This window comes from Penicillium riverlandense, assembly GCF_028828495.1.
Source record: "Penicillium riverlandense strain IBT 135883 chromosome Unknown utg000008l_segment0_segment0, whole genome shotgun sequence".
NCBI classification, from domain to species: Eukaryota; Fungi; Ascomycota; class Eurotiomycetes; order Eurotiales; family Aspergillaceae; genus Penicillium; species Penicillium riverlandense.
This window is the reverse complement of record NW_026643199.1, coordinates 1,744,943-1,761,689: the sequence shown is the minus strand read 5'-3', so window position 1 is coordinate 1,761,689 and position 16,747 is coordinate 1,744,943. Positions and strand designations below refer to the sequence as shown.

Sequence of the window (16,747 nt, the reverse complement as noted above, 5' to 3'; positions counted from 1 at the left end):
ACAAATGAGGCTTTTCGATGTGACTGGATTTCTGCGTGACATAGCACAGTATACTTCGTTAACGCACGGGGATCCTAGACCGACAAATTAGCTTTTGCTTCTAACTACACCTACCAACAGTACGGGGATGTAACGGGCCGGTTCCCATGCCTTACTACAGCTACGCCGTAACGTAATTTATCGAGTTACGTGGAAGGGCGTTCAGGCTAGTCATATGCCAGAGGGTCAAATGAATGTGAGTTGGTGCGACCGCTATTGAAGGATCTTTCTGGTAGAGCTAGGGTTATTACACTGGAGCTCCTCTGTTCCGTTGAGACCCGACTTACTATACAAAATGGGTGGAGCTGCGGGGTATCCAACTATAAGACTCCTAGTGGTAATTTACCACCCTCAGGTAGACATAATTCATACACTGAGCTACGCACTGCACCAAGCTGCGCACCCGAGAACACCATAGTAAATGAGATATTTGGTGCCGGCCTAGATTCCGGGACGCCACGAGAGTGAAATTCAGAACGCCTTTGTATTTCAAAGCAACCGGACTTCTCAAGATCATCTCTGACATAGACCGAGTTCGATTCACCGTTCCATAATTAGGATCCGCGACTTAGTGTGATGACTTTATTGCCGTTTCCGACCTAGCCTCCTGAGCTAAATACCCCACCTCTTAGAGTTGTACACGCCGTAGACTCGATGACACTTTCTCCTCCTTCGGTCTAGCTCGCAGCGCTAGGTAGGCATTGACAAACGGTGCTACTTTGGTACCAAGACATCTAGTATCGCATATTTAGACATTTATATTAACCAGGTAGGACTTGTCAAGGTCTAATCTCTGTAGGCCATGGCAATAGTGGGTCTGTGGACTATGCGCTTAGAGTCTCAACGTCCACCTAACTATCCCCTGCACCTTCGATTACAAACTCTGCCTGAAAAATAACCTTTCGCTAAATCAAAATGTGTTCATAAGCACCTTGGTTAGTTAACAACTGTAGACATTCGGTTAACGTAATTCCTGGCCGAGTGCGTCAACCGAGCGAGTGTGTCACCCCGAAACACCATAGTAAATAGGATATTTTACAACTCAATATCCCAACAACGACAGCTTAATACGGAGTTTTATGACATAGCAGTACATTTTGGGTCTTATGACTATCTTGCTACACTCCAAGCTCATTCGCTCTCCTTCTTTCCTTCCTCCGCGATCCTCTCTACCTGTGTCTTTCTCTTTTCCAACACACCTTGTATTTCTTCAAGGGTCTCCTTGAGGACATTCTCTGCCTCGCTGCCCTTCTCCTGAACAATTGTCTGTAGCGACTGTAATTGGGGGATCATGGTGGAACCACCCGGTACCATGTTGAGCCACTTGTCCAGATTGCTCAAGTCGCTGGTCTTCGCTTCCTCGACCTTCTCCTTGACGTACTTCTCCACGTTTTCTGTCTTTCCTGAAGACGCGCTGTCCTTTACAAGGCCCCATAACTCCATGAAATTTCCTTTTTTCAGGGTATCGGCGTTCTCTTCAATCAATTGCTTGAGCTTGGGGTTTTTGTCGAGGTATTCCCGGGACTCCTCCTGGCCCTTCTGCCACGCCTGGTCGCCAAGTGTTTGAAGCTTGTTCTTCTTGTCTTGGATCAAATCCTTGATCTCTTTTGCTGAATCGACGGTAGCGCCGCGCTGTAGAATCTTGGAGATTTGTTCCCAAGTCTTGTTTACCTCCTCCTTTGCTTGGGGTCCATAGGTATCGCCCATCTGCTTCAGCTGATCGAAGCTACCACCGACCTTTTCCTTCAGCTGCGGATGGTTGTCCAGAACATTCTCCGCGGCGTCGCCAGCCAGGTCGAATAGACGCTTGAAACACTTTTGCAGAACTTGCAAAGACTTGGACGCAGAAGCGGTACTGAATCCCTCCTTCTTCGACAGATCCTTAAGCTCATTATAGGTGTCCGTGACCACTTGATCGAACTCTTCTTCGTGATCATTCCGAATCTTTTCGAGGTCGTCAAATGCGGTGTCAACATAGCCGCGAGCACCGGGGACGAAGACAGCATAGCTTTTGACCGTATCTCTCAACCAGTGGAACGCCTCGTTTGGTTCAGGTGTCTTCTGTGCAATTGTTTGCTTGGCGTTTTCGAGGTAAGCTTGCATCTGCTTGTTGGTGTCTACGAGCGTCTTGGCTCCGGAGAAGTGGTACCAGGTGTATCCGGTAAGAAAGGCAACAACTCCACCAGCGACTCCACCAACCAACGCAGGATTGCTACCCGTAGACGCTGCATGGGATGCGGTAGATTGAAAACGAGAGTTGACTAAACGGGCTCTAGATTGAATTTGCTGTCTGACAGACCGCGCAGCAGGTCCAGAAGTTCTTCCGAGCATCTTGAAGAACTTGGCGAGGTAAACCGGAGTGAAGAGTGTTGTTTGATGCAGAGAGAAAAATAGATGAGTCGAAAAGTCAAGGTAAAGCGCAAAACGATTTTGGTGATTAGAACATTTTTTAAGCAGCAGGGGTATGACTTTAATAGATAAAGGATACAGAGGGCGAGTTTAAGCAAGCGCAGCCTAGTGCAAGCTTGTGAAAACAGGCTTTCAGGCTGACCGGTAATATGACGCAGGTTTCCAGACCGTTTCTAGCTACACCACTCCTTGGAAGACTGGTACTAAGTGGGCTCATGCCAACCTCGCAATTGAAGATTACAGGGACTCCTTGGTAGCTGGTTATCGCATGGCAGTTATTAGACGTCATATGCAAGTAACTACAGTAGATCTCCCGCTAATCGTCAGCGAACTAGCGATCTTTCCTTTCGGCGACGAACATGTTCGGGCCCTATATCCTTCCTGTTGCGCAGCGAACATCGAAGTTCAAATTGATTTGGATTGAAAACAAGCCTAGACCCCGAAAATTATTGGAGCGGAATTGTTAACAGTAGTAAAGTCGGCCTCTAATAAGCTGTTTGACCAATCTCGGGAATGACGTCATCCATCAATCCAAGCTCGTTTTAAGAGTTGTCAGGAGTATATCCACAAGGTTAAATAATCCCAAAAGGTCAATACTGATCTTCTACCCAGCTTATCCACAGGGAGTAGAGTTTGCTCTCTTCTCTACCATGAATAGGAGAATTGCCAGATAGACGAAAGACCATCGCTTCTATTATTTTGAATGGCGATTCCCTGGTAATACTAGTGCATTGCCTCTTTTCAAGCATCTTGACACATAGTTCAATGTGGTTCACTAGTTAACTATGGTGACCTCATTTCTGAAATGAGCTTCTATGATTTTACATAGTAGATATATCTCGGAAGCTACTCATCGTGTTCGCTACCTTCATACTATTCAGCCAATAGAAGAAATTGAGCTGATCCGACTATAGCTACTCTGTGCCAAATTCTATGGCGGGGCGAGGAGAATACCAAGGTGGTGGTGTGCGGCGATCAAAGACACCAGGGGTGGAGGCGTGTCGTGAATTCTCGCCGTATGGGTCAACCATGCGGGGCCGATAGACATCGTCACCAAACACGCTATTGACCATCGTGAATATCCTACCTAGATGAAGCGAAGCCTAAGCGAAGCACTACTGTAAGGAGCTAACCAGTAAAATCTGCTGCCCTTAAGATTTAGGCTTAGGGCTTATCCATCCTGTAAGTCAGATTCACCATGTAACTGCAACCTTGGAGCAACACAACGTCGATTAGGTTTGCAGATCGCTATATGCACTGAAACGCCGCGGTGTTTTGTCTTAATTGGGTGTCAAAGTATTCCAACAACTATAAAGTAAGCCTTTAGGGAAATTTTTGTTTCACCCACCTTGCCTCTAATTGAGCGTCTACTTGGAATTATCACAATGAGGACAACAATCACCTCTCTGTTCCGTGCTGCCCTCATCACCTCTACTATCCAAGCCTCTGAAGCCCTAGTCGGCATCACATGGAATGTTGCCGACGTCCCCTCTGATGGATTGAAAGACATTAGTTTTCCCATATCCATGCCGAATGCTCCTCACGTGTCTGGATATTACTTTGCCCAGCAATTCAACTTCGTCGGTCAGTCGGACGTGGGATATACTGGACTCCAGCCCCGCGAGGACTCTGGTTCTTCCTCTGTTGTTCACGCCGCTTTCTCCAGTTTCATTAACGGGACCACTTCAAGCGACAGCAACTGCAGCAATGGAGCTGACGGCGGCGCCGGCGTGAGCTGCTCCGTCGATGTGGACAGCACTTATGCCGACGGGTATGAGCTACGGGTCGAGAACACTGAAGGCACTACATGGACTGGGACGCTCGTTGACACTGTTACTGGCAAAGAGACCCATATAGGGTCTTATACCTTACCATCTGGCAGCAGTGGAATTGGCAGCAGCCAATTAGGCTTTGTCGAATATTATCCCTGGAATTCAGGAACCCACTCATGCGGCGATCTGCCCAAGACCGAGGTCACTTTTGGTGCTCCTACCACCTCTGGTGGTGAGGCTGGCTCTCTTCAGGCTCCTTATGAGTATGGTGATTGCGTTGGAAAGGTTGACTTCGAGGACTCGAAGACCGGCAATGGCTATGACATTACCGTTGGGTTCTAAGGGACGAGCCATAGCAATTTGGGCCAAGGCTATAGCACCAATACAAAGATCTGAAGTGCTATGGGAACGAGATACGATCTTTGGTACCGAGCAGAATTTGATTTTGTTGCACCAGTTTAAGTCAAATTCTTTGCTTATACCCTGCCGCCATCATCCCTGTTTCCTGAACTCCATGGTTCCTCGCACAGTATAGCTGCAAAGCTTTGAAATCTCAGTATAATACGCAATGACTAGCAATCGTATAGCCAGCATATAGAATGATACTCTACTTCAACAATAACGACCTTGTGTCTCCGCGACAGGTCAACATATCAGAACCCTTGACGCCCAGATGCTCGCAATTTCTTTGCAGGAACGGGGGAGCCATCTATCTACAGATCTTGCGATGTAAGAAGCTCTAGCCGAGCTAGGAGGTATTTTGATTTAGATTAGATTATCTTGCCAATCATTTTTATCTAGTCTACCGCACGGGCCCGCTTGGCGCAGGAATCGAGGAGCTAAGCGAGCCGTGGGACGCCTAGCCAGGTTATGAGGGTGGCCATCTCGAACCTATGTCGGGGACATTCGGCTAGAGCTTCTATGAAGCGCAAGATCGTCATGTGGGGATCGAGGCATGGATCATAGACCACTGTCAAGTGACATCGCGCGCTTCTGAGTGTGAAGGGGTCCGACGTGTCTGCCGCCATTGAAACCATATGTTGTTACTGTCATCACCAGGTGTCATTCTAGTTGTAGTTTGCAGGAGTGCTTGAACTTATCCTACCCCAATACCTCGCACCCTAAATTCATAGGATTTTTCTGCCGACGGATATTTATGTCCTTTCTCCGATTGCGACCTTGTTGGTTGATGGATTCGAGGAGCTGTCTGGTTGGTTGCCATGGTTCGAGCAAGATCTCGTCTGGTAGATGATCCTAGATGAACTCTGGTAGTCTTTTCTTTCGTTGTTCATCTATGTCTACCTACAACACAAGAACCATGGACTTGCTCTCATCTTTGTTCTCTCCGTCGGGGTGAAGAGCGCGACCAGCAAAGATGAATCGTGAACGCTGGCGAAGAGTTAGATCTTCCATGGTGGCTGGTGCTTAAGATGTGGGCCCGGCCTCGTTTCTTATGCGATATTTCCTTCGGCTTCTTTTCACTTTACTCCTTACTCCTCAAAGTCTCGACAAAAAAGATGTGGATAATCGAGCCTGTGAGTAGAGGGCCAGCCGATGATAGGTTTTAGCCCTTGCCAAGAGTCAAGTAGGACCATGAGGCACCAGCTCTGCACCAACAAAATTAGGTATGGAAAGAGAGCTTCAATCATGATATGCATTAAAGAGATATTTATACAAATCGACAATTCTGACAGTATCTGGAGGTGGGAATTCCACTTGGAAGAAATAACTTGCAGCACACTTGGTAGAAGAACGAAAAGTCTAGATTGGCCCAATGCTGATGACGATCTCCCTAGAGTAGTGGTAAGATAATCAATGACAATAGCCCTGTTAAGTTGAAATCTAGGTTGTAGTTTTGGCGACCAAAAATAGATGTAAGGGCTTCCAGCCGGGTGCAGACGCTCCGCTGGGGTCTAAAGGAGAAGAGGCGAGGTCTAAAAATGGGAATTGAAAGGTTTCCAGGGCCAGACATTGTTATTAACCATTCATCTTCAGTTGGAACTGAACTCTGTTCTAGAAAAAGACATCAATCCACCTGGGCCAATCACGGTCTCGCCCGGCTGGGGACCCGTGCATAACCGTTCGGGTCGCCTGGATCCGGGTGTGTTACCTCTTGTTCTGGGCCTGTGACTGTTGGTCGGATTTGTCAGAATAAGCTGGGGACCTCGGTCCGTTAGCTAGTTGAGCTTGCATTTAATTAAAGCAGTTCATGCCCCTAGTGACATCACCACCATCACCACGGTTTGTTTTCCCCGTCGCAACTCTCCCCCTCCACACCAACCATGGCCTCCGCAACGAGTTTTCACGACTTTGAGCCCGCCGACAGTAAGTGCTTCCACTCCCGTTCCGCTCTACCATGAAATCACCAGCCTCTTTAACACCCCACCAGAAAAAGGCACCCCCTACCCCCTCACCTCGCTCAAGGGCAAAGTCGTGCTCGTCGTGAACACAGCCTCGAAATGCGGCTTCACCCCCCAATTTGAAGGCCTTGAGAAGCTATATAAGAACCTGAAAACCAAGTACCCAGACGACTTCACCGTGCTCGGCTTCCCGTGCAACCAGTTCAACGGCCAAGACCCAGGCTCCAACGACGAGATCCAGTCCTTCTGCCAGGTGAACTACGGAGTCACCTTCCCCGTGCTGGGCAAGCTAGATGTCAACGGCGACTCGGCGGCGCCGGTGTGGAAGTGGATGAAGGAGCAGAAGCCCGGCGTTATGGGGTATAAGCCTGTGAAGTGGAATTTTGAGAAGTTTTTGATTTCGGCGGATGGGAAGGTTGTTGCGCGCTGGGCGACGTTTACGAAGCCTGAGTCTTTGGAGGACTCTATCGTCAAGGAGATTGAGAAGGCGAAGAAGGAGGGGACGCTGGCTTCGGCGCAGAAGGGGGCTGAGACGGCCAAGTTGTCGTGATCTCTTTTTGTTGATCTGTCTCTTTCTTGTAACTATCCCTAATACACATTATATCTTTCACAAGGTTATTACGAGGTCTACGATCATAAACGCTTCGTTGATGACTTCGAGTTCTTGAGCGAGCAAGACCCGGCCCTGATAGATTCATTGATCGTTCACATATTACACTCTCCCCGGAATTTGATTTCACGCAGCACCACTGCCTTTGGGAATTAGATTTCGCAGGGACAGGTCATACACCACGTCCTCAACTTTCTTGAGCTGCAGAGATAGATAAAATATCAGCATTGAAACGGCACGAGGACGGGTTGGACTCACGCTGTACTTGATTCCATCACTCCTCTTGCGCAGAATATCATTCTTCAGGTTCAGCAGCTGGAAGCCCGCAAAGAGATCCTTGATGAAGTTTGCAATCTCGAGGGGCCGTGTGTAGTCACCCAGGGTGACCGAGTTGACTGCCAGACGCGACTAGAAGGGAATTAGGCAAATCCAAGAGCGTGGACATCGAAAGACTCACCAATTCCTCGACCATGGCAATGAGCGCAAGAAGATATTCCTCGATCGTCAAATGGAAGGCATCCTGTTCCTTGAGGTTCACCGGGACTGCCCCGAGTTAATACCATCTCCAATTCAAAGAGAAAGAAAGCGTACTCTCCAAAAACTCCCCAACCTCCTCGATAGTCATGAACGAGCCCGCCTTGTACTCCTGCAGGCCTCCCAACCAGGAGCATAGCTCGATGGAGGTCACCTGTACGTAGCAGGTCAGTCAGAGATGAAACATGACAAAAGAAAATCCTAGACCGACTAGGTTCTGCAATTCCCGCGACCACACCCCATTGTACTTGTAGAACGGGTGTTTATTGGCCACGGCGTTCAGACGCGCCACTTCTTGCTTCTGAGCGAGGATTTCCGTGGTGACATTGTCCAGCACGGGTTTCACTGGTTGGGTTGGATTGGGTTAGTGATATCACCGTCACTCGCGACAAGGGAGCAAAAGTGAATGAATGTAGAAAATGAAATCCTTGTACTGGGAATGGACATACGCTGATCAGCTGGCGTCGAGTGAGCTCGAGCCAAGACCGCCTGGGTCGAGCGCCCTGTAGGATGTCAGTTTTGCTGTCTTTCTCTCTCGCAGCGCCGTTGGAGAAACTCTCCGCAGGTTGGAGAAGACAGACCTTTCCTGGCCAGAGTCTGCACAATCTCGTGCAGTTCCTATGTTGCATTGTTAGCTTCCATAATTAAGCTGGGGGGTAGGACTCGGATTTTCACCGGGCTTGGCACGCGCCGGATTCCACTGCCACTGGAAAGAATGACTTACGTCCCGAACGGAGGTCTCCTCGTCGATTTTGGTCTGGAGATCCTCGAAAATGCGTTGGTCGATCATTGTGTGGGTGGAGTGGTGGGGTGGAGGATAAAAAAGAGTGATGAAGATAGGTTGGTTGTTTGCAAGGGGCGGGAGACTGGGTTACGTCAATCAATCACTGTCAACAGGCAGTATATAGATGGACAATCTGCACGTAGAGAGCTTGTCTTGCTTTTATTCTCGAGCTTGCTGGGTTGACTCTAGCAATTTACACTTGATCGCCAGCACGTACACCACGCGAAGATATATATTTAGAGATGGGCACTCCACTCAGTCTACAGGAATATCACTCATGACCAAACACCATACATCTCTCTCCAATTTAAATGTTTCCTCTCCATAATTCTAAATCATTATCATAACATCATGACCAAAACCCACCACGCCAACGCTATCACTCAGTACCGGTACCTCGTCGAGTAATCTGCACGACCGATCAGCCACGCGATTCATTCACAATGCCACAGAGCTCTTACCTTTAGGACTGATAACCAAACCACGCCCCTTCTTCGCACCCTTGTAGATCGTCTCAATAATATCGATCAGCTCCTGCTTATCCTCCAGCACCCAGTTGAGCTTGTTATTGTTTCCCGTGCCGAAATCGCACATCATGTGTTTATTGCGGTAGAAGAACATGATGGTCATGGGATCGTACAGCTCGTACATGGTGTTGAAGTCGGGCACCTCGTCGACGTCGCAGAGGTAGATGACGGCGAAATCTGCATCACAAAGTGGGTTGGTCGCTGGATTTCTTCTTGGGGGGGGAGGGGGTGGGAGACGTACTTTTCACGCGCTCGGCGATCTTGTAGAGGACTTCATCCTGTTGGATGCCTGTGTGACGAATGGGTTAGTGAGTCTTCTTTTCTTTCGTCGGGTGGGCAGCACTGCGGGGACTTACAGTCGCGATCGTGGTCACGGCCGAATCGGATCACCACGAGCCGTTCTTCCTCGGAGAGAATGGCCTGGTCGACGTGCCAGGCGGTCCGCAGGTGAGGCAGGACGATCGAGCCCATGGTGGCGAGGTGGTGGTCGCTGGGAGTGGCGTGGGATGGCGAGAGAGGAAGCTCGAGCTGATCGGGAAAAAAGAGCAGGTGGTCATGTGATGGGCCGGAAAGGGCACCGCGAAGGCACTGCTGTACACAGCGATGGATGGATGGAACTAACTACTACGGAGCACACGAGCGCAGTGCCATAAGTACTAACTACCAACATCTTACACGAGAACAGGTTGGAATCCATGCAGCCTTGCTGTGACTTGCCGACGCCACGCCAGGGCAGTGACTCCATCAGGCAGGCTACTACGAACCCACTACACGCGACCACACGGATCAGACAAGAGAAACCTCTTCTCCAAACGCCTGGACCAGCCAGGACGAGAGATGAAAAGGGAGTTCGCGTCGATCGGGGGTAGTGGAAGCCCGATGACACAGTGCGACGAGGCATGCGCAAGCACAGAGGCCAAGTCGCGAGATCCAAAAATGAGATTAATCAAAGTTGTTTTCCGTAGAAAACTTTCAGAGATTAAACTGAAAAGAACAGATACTACACTTGATCTAAGCCAATTGGCAAAGAGAGCTGGAAAAGAAAAGAAAAGAAGAGGAAGAGAACCGGGGGCGACGGGCCTTTTATGTTCTCCGGACGATGGCCCGTGCGCACGCTAGGCGCTAGGCTGGAATCCTGGGCTAAGCGGGCCAATCAGAACGACGGGGAAACCCTATGCCCTAATGACCCAAAGAGGCTAGTGTCGCCCACCTTGCCGAATGAATTTCTCGACCATTGAACCCTCGAACATCTGTCTCTCACACGCAGGATACTCACCTCTTTGCGTTCTACCTCCCATTCCCTTTACAATGGCTCCCGCTGCTGTACGTTGACACCCTCTATCGCTTTGCTGTTCCCCCCTCCCCAGGGGCATGCCGGAGCAGTAGGCTAATCCGCCATGCACCTATAGGCTCGTGGCCGCAAGGCCCAGAAGGTCACCAAGAAGTTCATCATCAACGCCTCGCAGCCCGCGAGCGACAAGATCTTCGATGTCGCCGCCTTCGAGAAGTTCCTGCACGACCGCATCAAGGTCGAGGGCCGCGTCGGCAACCTCGGCGACGACGTCGTCATCTCCCAGGCCGGTGATGGCAAGATCGAGGTCGTTGCGCACATCCCCTTCTCTGGTCGCTACCTCAAGTACCTGTACGTTCTTATCTCCTCTGACGCTCTGGCTATTCGTGGACAGTATGCTGACGGACTCGCCTCCAGGACCAAGAAGTACCTCAAGAAGCAGCAGCTCCGTGACTGGCTCCGCGTCGTCTCCACCTCCAAGGGTGTCTACGAGCTCCGCTTCTACAACGTCGTCAACGACGAGGGCGAGGAGGATGAGGAGTAAATTTCTCTTCGGATTCGCTGGTCGCTGCGCTGATCATTGGCCGGGTTCTGCGTGTTGCATCTACCGCTGCTGCGAGAACAGGAGCGAGCACCATGTTGGGATTGGGTCGCTGATGATGTGTGGGAGATAGACAACAAAAAAATACAAAAAGTTTATTCTACCCGGATGGGATGACCGACAGGGTTGGAATATGCCCTGAATGAATCTGATAATCGAAAATGATTGTCATGTCAGTCTGTCCATTCATTGATATTCTATATACTCTAGGGTATCTCCCAACGTAGATCGTAGACACAAATATTCAGGTGGAAACCTAGCTGTTCCTCGTCTGTCCAGCACCAGCCTCCGGCGCAACCATCCTACCTTCCTCAAAGTGCCAGCCCTCCTTCTTCAAGCGCTTCCACCTCTCAGCCACCTTGACCCTCACCAAATCTCCGGTGGCCAGCGAGTCCTCCTTCGAATCATGCCCTCGCGCCCCACCAGTCTGGATATCGCGGCCGAGAAACTTCCGTGCCAACGCCTTGAGACTCATGCGATTGGGGAGACGGCCTCGCGGGTGCGGGTAGAGGAGGATGGTGTCGATGACGGTGGGGTGGATGATGCGACACACGTTGAGATCATTGTCAATGGCGTGGCCGAGGAGTGGTGTTTCGGGCTGAAGGAACTGGAATAGTAGAGCTCGTGCTGCGGCGGGCGATTCGACTACCTGCAAGGGTGTGGTGGGGGTCTTGCTTGTCTTCTCGACGGAGGAGCTGCGGGCTGGGGTGTAGGGTATAGCAGAGGCGTAGTGTTCCGGAAAGACGCCAGAGTAGCGCGAGTTGAGATCGAGCACTTCGCCCATCGGCTTGACGAGGACATCGAGCAGCTCGTGGCCGTCAGGCCAGCTGATGGCCGTCAGCCGGATGAGCTCGAGGCCCAGTGTGGTGTAGCCCATTTCGCAGTCGAAGCAGACTGGGTCCAGAGTGCCTTTCTCAGGCTGTGGCGGCGTGGTCTCGAACTGAAGGATCGAGGCAAGTCGTTTTGCTTCGGACACCTTGAACACGTGCGTGTTGGCCTTGGTGCACCCGGGTGAGGTCCCCATGGTTTCACTGCAGCAGGGGAAATATGCTTCCGAGGAGCCGGTGATGTGGTCGGTCTGTTTGCGAGGAGGGTAGATCGGCTTGCCGGGGTGGTAGGTACACTGCCCACCGCTGGCCAAGGCGCCATCCTCTCGGCGGCCGGGGAAGACCTGAAACCGTCCGCCGCATCGATCACACTTCTCCCATCCCTTGGACTCGACGACGCCCTTCTTGGAAGTTTCAATCTCGGTCTTGGTGGGTGCTTTCGTGACATATCCAAACTCTTCAAGCCCGTTGAGCGGCGTCACCAGTTTGAGTGCAATTGCAATCTCTTCTTTGCGGCTTAGCCCGGTGTCGAGCGGCTCTGCTTTCTGAGGCGATGGCTCAATCGGCTGTATTTTGTAGTACCGCGTATTCAGATGGGCTATAACCTCCTTGATCCAGTCCTCCTGGCCCATCTTGGTCAATTTCACAATGCGCAGTTTGATGACGTTGGAATAAACCTCGGGGTTATCGCGCGCGGTCTTTTCCTCTTCGTCGAGTGCCATCGTGACGAGCTCGTCCGGCGTCAAAACAAAGCACTGCTTCGAACGGTCTTTGTCATTTGCCGCCTTCTCATTTTGGCCCGACATGGCCGAATGCAGCTTCTTCAATATAGCGGATCGAACGGTATGTGTTGCTGGTGCCTTTTTGGTGAGCATTCGAGGGTTCAGGCTTTCCTTCGGAGCCTTCCTGGGAGGAAGGGCTGCTGGTAAAGGAGCAGGAGAGGGACCAGTGTTAGTCTCCAATGGCTTCGACGCTGTACGTGCTGATGGTGGTGGCGAGACCTGGCGAGTGACTGATTGTAGTATGGGGTTGTCATGACTGGATCGTTCAGGCTGCTCTCTTGGCACTGGTAGATTTGGTGTATCCCCGAGGAGAGATGGATTTGATGACTCGGCTGCTTGTGAGACAGCCTGGCGAGTTGTTCCCAGCCGGGCCCTTTTGGAGACCTGTTGACCATCGGCCACGGGTGCGAGAGATTTCTCAGGCGCTCTCTTTTCTAATATTCGCGGCTGGTGGTCCTTGTGAGAGAATAGGCATGTCAAAAGAGCGCATTGCTGGCCCTTGGGACAGGGTACATCCCCAAACAAGCCGAGCGTTGTGAACATGGTACCCCAGTGGATGATCGAAGCTTGAATCTTATAAAGAACCCCGTTGGCTTGCTACGTCAGGCGACGGGGACAAGCTGGTTGCAGGAGTATTTGCGCTCATTGAGAAGGTTATACGATCTCGGTCTTCCAGCGACAGAGTATCTCAGTGGGGGTGTTGCTGAACTTCTTGTTGGTGATGATGATGAACTCGAGTAGTGACAGGGCCAGTGCAAACACGGCAAACCTTTGTTGAAGCCTGAATCACCTGGCACCAACAAAGGAGTCCTTATCGCCTATCGCCGAAGGCTACAGGCAAAGAGGACGTAACCGTCAGCCAGAAAGAAAAGGTGTTCCGCTGTCTCCCGTTGTTTTTTCAAGAGCAATGGCGACTACAACTTCTAGGAATTCATCCGACGCGGACCATCTGTGTGTCTTGGTTCACGGGTAAGCCTTCTCTCCTGGTTATCGAGCGAGGATGGTCCACTCACATGCTCCCTGTCTAGACTCTGGGGCAACCCGTCGCATTTGGACTATGTGGCCTCCGAACTGAAGAAACGACACGGCGAGGATCACCTCCACGTGCTCTGCGCCAAAGGAAATAGCGGCAACTTGACATATGATGGAATCGAGACTGGTGGAGAGCGCCTGGCGCACGAGATCGAACAGACGCTGGACGACCTTTCCTCCAAGGGCCAAGAGATCAAAAAGCTCAGCGTGGTCGGCTACTCTCTCGGAGGCTTGGTGGCGCGCTATGCGATCGGCTTGCTGCATGCCCGCGGCTGGTTGGACAAATTGGAGCCCGTGAACTTTACGACTTTTGCATCACCGCATGTTGGTGTGCGGATGCCGCTCAAGGGAATCACTAACACGGTTTTTAATGTCATGGGTCCGAGGACGATCTCTGTATCCGGACACCAGTTGTTCCTGGTCGATTCCTTCCGCGACACGGGCCGGCCGCTGCTCAGCGTTCTGGCCGACCCGGAAAGTATCTTCATCAAGGGTCTGGCGAAGTTTCAACATCGCGCTGTCTACGCAAATATTCGCAACGACCGCTCTGTTATTTTCTACACGGCTGCACTATCCACGGTAGATCCATTCCGGGATTTGGAGAGCATGAATATCAACTATGTCGAGGGTTATGAGCAAGTGATCATCGACCCGGATGTCCATGTCCTGCCGCCCGCAAAGAAGGAGCCGGAAAGCCTAATGTCTCGGATATGGAATCGGACCAAATCGTTGCTCATTTGGATACCTTTGTCCACGCTCATTCTACTTCTTCTGCCACTTGCCTTGACTATCTTCTTGATCAATGCCCTTATCCAGACATTCCGCAGTCAGCAACGGATCCGACGCCACGGAGAAGGGAAGAATGGCGTGCTTTTTGGACCATACAAAGTTCCCGTGCTGGTCCAGAATGTCCAACACGCCGTGGAGGAAGTATTTGAGAATGTCAACGCTCGTCAAGAACCTGCCTATCAAGCAGCCGAGAAAACAACATTGCATGGTCCGAGGCCAGGCAGCTCTGCGCAATCAAACACGGATACTGCCTCTGCCAGCGCTAGTGTTGACGGTTCTACGATCTGCCCGCCTCCCACACTTGCATTAACCGCCGAACAGTTTGAGATCATTGAGTCACTCAACACTGTGGGATTCCGCAAATACCCAGTGCATATCCACAAACACCGACACACTCACGCAGCCATCATTTTCCGGATACCCAAGGATGGACATGCAGAGGGCAAACTTGTCATAAAGCACTGGTTGGATAATGAGTTCGTTGTATAATTAGAAAAGACCTAATTCTCTACTCCTCTTCCTATATGCACCTATATACAGTAGAAAGAATAACGTCTGCCGGTGGTGCCTTCCTAGCTAGGCTGCGACCGCGTTCCGCTGGCGCTTAGGCTTAGGCTCACTGATTCCTTAGCAACACTTAAATAAGTGCCTAAATACTGCTCTGTAATGAGCTCTCTAATCCACATGGTCCAACGTAGACTATAATCATCGATGGTTGTCGCAGGCCCTTCTTTTGGCCCTGCCTAAATCCAACCTTAGACCGAGGAATAAAGCACGAGTGTCAACCTTGACGGAAGTAATTGGTAGATTTCCCAGAAGACTTTAGCTACCTCCTATCATCTCATTATCTAGTTTGTCCGCTAAGGTTTGTTCAATCACCCAGAGCGGCTGTGCCTATACCACTTACAAGGGAATCCAAGTTGCTCAGGCTCTCCTGATTAAAGCACACGAAGAAGTCCTCGCTTCTCCAGGTCCTGACAGTATGCTTTTTTCGAGGAAAAATTGTCTGCCAGGTGGCTTTCCATGTCATTGCTCCAGCCATTCGGTTTTCCGGTATTGACTCTCTCAGGACTGGTTGCCTCGCTGTTGGGGTTGGGGATTGTTCCGGCGTTGCTCTCTTTCCTGTTGGCTTCTCCAGGGAGGAGCGTCTCCATATATGCGGCCAATTCCGCAATCGTGGCATACTTATTGTGCCAACATTTGTCGATGACATCGTCAATTAGCGGGTCTCCATCTAACTTCGGAAATTCCATGTTCTGCAGTAACTCCACAACCTTAGGACCATGCTCCTTAGGATCCTCAGTAAGGCATCGATCTCCATAAACCTCAAAGCCGTAATTTATCAAGTAATACAAGGAACCGAGGGCGAATTGCTCCGTTCGAGGACCTAGGAAGCCGGAAGCCCCACGTCGTCCTTCATTCGGCTCTTCGTTGTTGAGTATTCTTCCATATGGGGCCATGCAAGCTTTGAAGTAAGTCCCGATCTCCGCCGTACAATCAAAATCAGACAGTTTCAGTTGATTACGATCAATCAATATATTTTCGGGTCGTAGGTCACCATGAGCGAGATTGAGCGATTCAAGGAAAGCGACGGCTTGAGTAATGTCATTCATCCATGCCTTTCGTAGGGGTAGAGGTTCCAGCTTTGTCACTTTAGTAACGATCATAGTTTGCTGCTCTCGGATATGATTGCCTTGTATTCTAGAGCAAAGGGACACATCTTGTGACACGGTCAGAAGACAACCTATCAAATGCCAACAGGGGTCGCACCTCGCATGTACTCTAGGAAAATGCCGTTGTCTGCGTAGAAGAAACACTGCACTACGGAAGGGCAGGACGGATGTCGCGAAAAGATCTCATATATCTCGAGTTCTTTCCGAAATTGCTCTCTTTCAAATTCTCCGGATTATGGGACCTTGACCACGATGCGGGGATGGACCTCGTAGACGAAGGAGATGCCTCCTTTCCAAATCCAGTGCACATCGGGAAATTGTTCTTGGATACTCATGACAAGAATAAAAAGTATAAAGGAGTACTTTGAAAAGCAGGCGCAGGAAAAATTGTATTGTGCATAAGAAAGAGGTGAGCAAAGAGAAGAAAGGGGGGTGCCAGGGGTAGTTGCCTATTTACAAGGGTTGTTGTCAACCGAGACGCTGACTGACTGCAGATGGCGTGGGTTATCGGGAAAAGCAAGTTACATATCAGGGCAAACTACCAACTACAAATGCTTGGAGCGGACTATAACTCCTTCAGAAGAGCGTCTGATGTTCAATCAATCATTTACTGTGATCCAATCCCTGAGTATCCCATATCCAAACCCAGCAAAACAATAGCCGTTTTAGAAAGAGGCAACCCTTTCCCAGCCATAAACATGAGATCTGTGAGGACTG

The 16,747-nt window shown here is 50.4% G+C and overlaps 8 protein-coding genes across 8 annotated transcripts; 4 read left to right on the top strand and 4 right to left on the bottom strand.

Moving 5' to 3' along the window:
* Positions 1-1,170: 1,170 nt before the first annotated feature.
* N7474_009706 (uncharacterized protein) lies at positions 1,171-2,370 on the bottom strand (the record flags this gene model as incomplete). The annotated part of the gene is made up of 1 exon (XM_057201116.1): positions 1,171-2,370. The coding sequence occupies one exon, from the start codon at positions 2,368-2,370 to the stop codon at positions 1,171-1,173; it is 1,200 nt and encodes a 399-aa protein (XP_057049103.1).
* A 1,463-nt stretch (positions 2,371-3,833) lies between these two features.
* N7474_009705 (uncharacterized protein) lies at positions 3,834-4,562 on the top strand (the record flags this gene model as incomplete). The annotated part of the gene is made up of 1 exon (XM_057201115.1): positions 3,834-4,562. One exon carries the CDS (start codon positions 3,834-3,836, stop codon positions 4,560-4,562), a length of 729 nt encoding a protein of 242 aa, XP_057049102.1.
* A 1,940-nt stretch (positions 4,563-6,502) lies between these two features.
* N7474_009704 (glutathione peroxidase) lies at positions 6,503-7,130 on the top strand (the record flags this gene model as incomplete). Its single annotated transcript, XM_057201114.1, has 2 exons — positions 6,503-6,545; positions 6,610-7,130. The coding sequence occupies 2 exons, from the start codon at positions 6,503-6,505 to the stop codon at positions 7,128-7,130; spliced, it is 564 nt and encodes a 187-aa protein (XP_057049101.1).
* Positions 7,131-7,316: 186 nt separating this feature from the next.
* On the bottom strand, positions 7,317-9,506 carry N7474_009703 (uncharacterized protein; the record flags this gene model as incomplete). Its single annotated transcript, XM_057201113.1, has 12 exons — positions 7,317-7,391; positions 7,449-7,598; positions 7,648-7,733; positions 7,782-7,878; positions 7,936-8,069; positions 8,174-8,227; positions 8,306-8,342; positions 8,449-8,590; positions 8,899-8,917; positions 8,970-9,212; positions 9,277-9,324; positions 9,392-9,506. The coding sequence occupies 12 exons, from the start codon at positions 9,504-9,506 to the stop codon at positions 7,317-7,319; spliced, it is 1,200 nt and encodes a 399-aa protein (XP_057049100.1).
* An 837-nt stretch (positions 9,507-10,343) lies between these two features.
* Positions 10,344-10,870, top strand: N7474_009702 (60S ribosomal protein eL22; the record flags this gene model as incomplete). Its single annotated transcript, XM_057201112.1, has 3 exons — positions 10,344-10,358; positions 10,445-10,677; positions 10,744-10,870. The coding sequence occupies 3 exons, from the start codon at positions 10,344-10,346 to the stop codon at positions 10,868-10,870; spliced, it is 375 nt and encodes a 124-aa protein (XP_057049099.1).
* Positions 10,871-11,183: 313 nt separating this feature from the next.
* rex3 (putative RNA exonuclease Rex3) lies at positions 11,184-13,079 on the bottom strand (the record flags this gene model as incomplete). The annotated part of the gene is made up of 1 exon (XM_057201111.1): positions 11,184-13,079. One exon carries the CDS (start codon positions 13,077-13,079, stop codon positions 11,184-11,186), a length of 1,896 nt encoding a protein of 631 aa, XP_057049098.1.
* Positions 13,080-13,443: 364 nt separating this feature from the next.
* On the top strand, positions 13,444-14,846 carry N7474_009700 (lipase ROG1 family protein; the record flags this gene model as incomplete). The annotated part of the gene is made up of 2 exons (XM_057201110.1): positions 13,444-13,505; positions 13,565-14,846. 2 exons carry the CDS (start codon positions 13,444-13,446, stop codon positions 14,844-14,846), a joined length of 1,344 nt encoding a protein of 447 aa, XP_057049097.1.
* Positions 14,847-15,295: 449 nt separating this feature from the next.
* On the bottom strand, positions 15,296-16,024 carry N7474_009699 (protein kinase-like protein; the record flags this gene model as incomplete). The annotated part of the gene is made up of 1 exon (XM_057201109.1): positions 15,296-16,024. One exon carries the CDS (start codon positions 16,022-16,024, stop codon positions 15,296-15,298), a length of 729 nt encoding a protein of 242 aa, XP_057049096.1.
* Between the last annotated feature and the right edge of the window lie 723 nt (positions 16,025-16,747).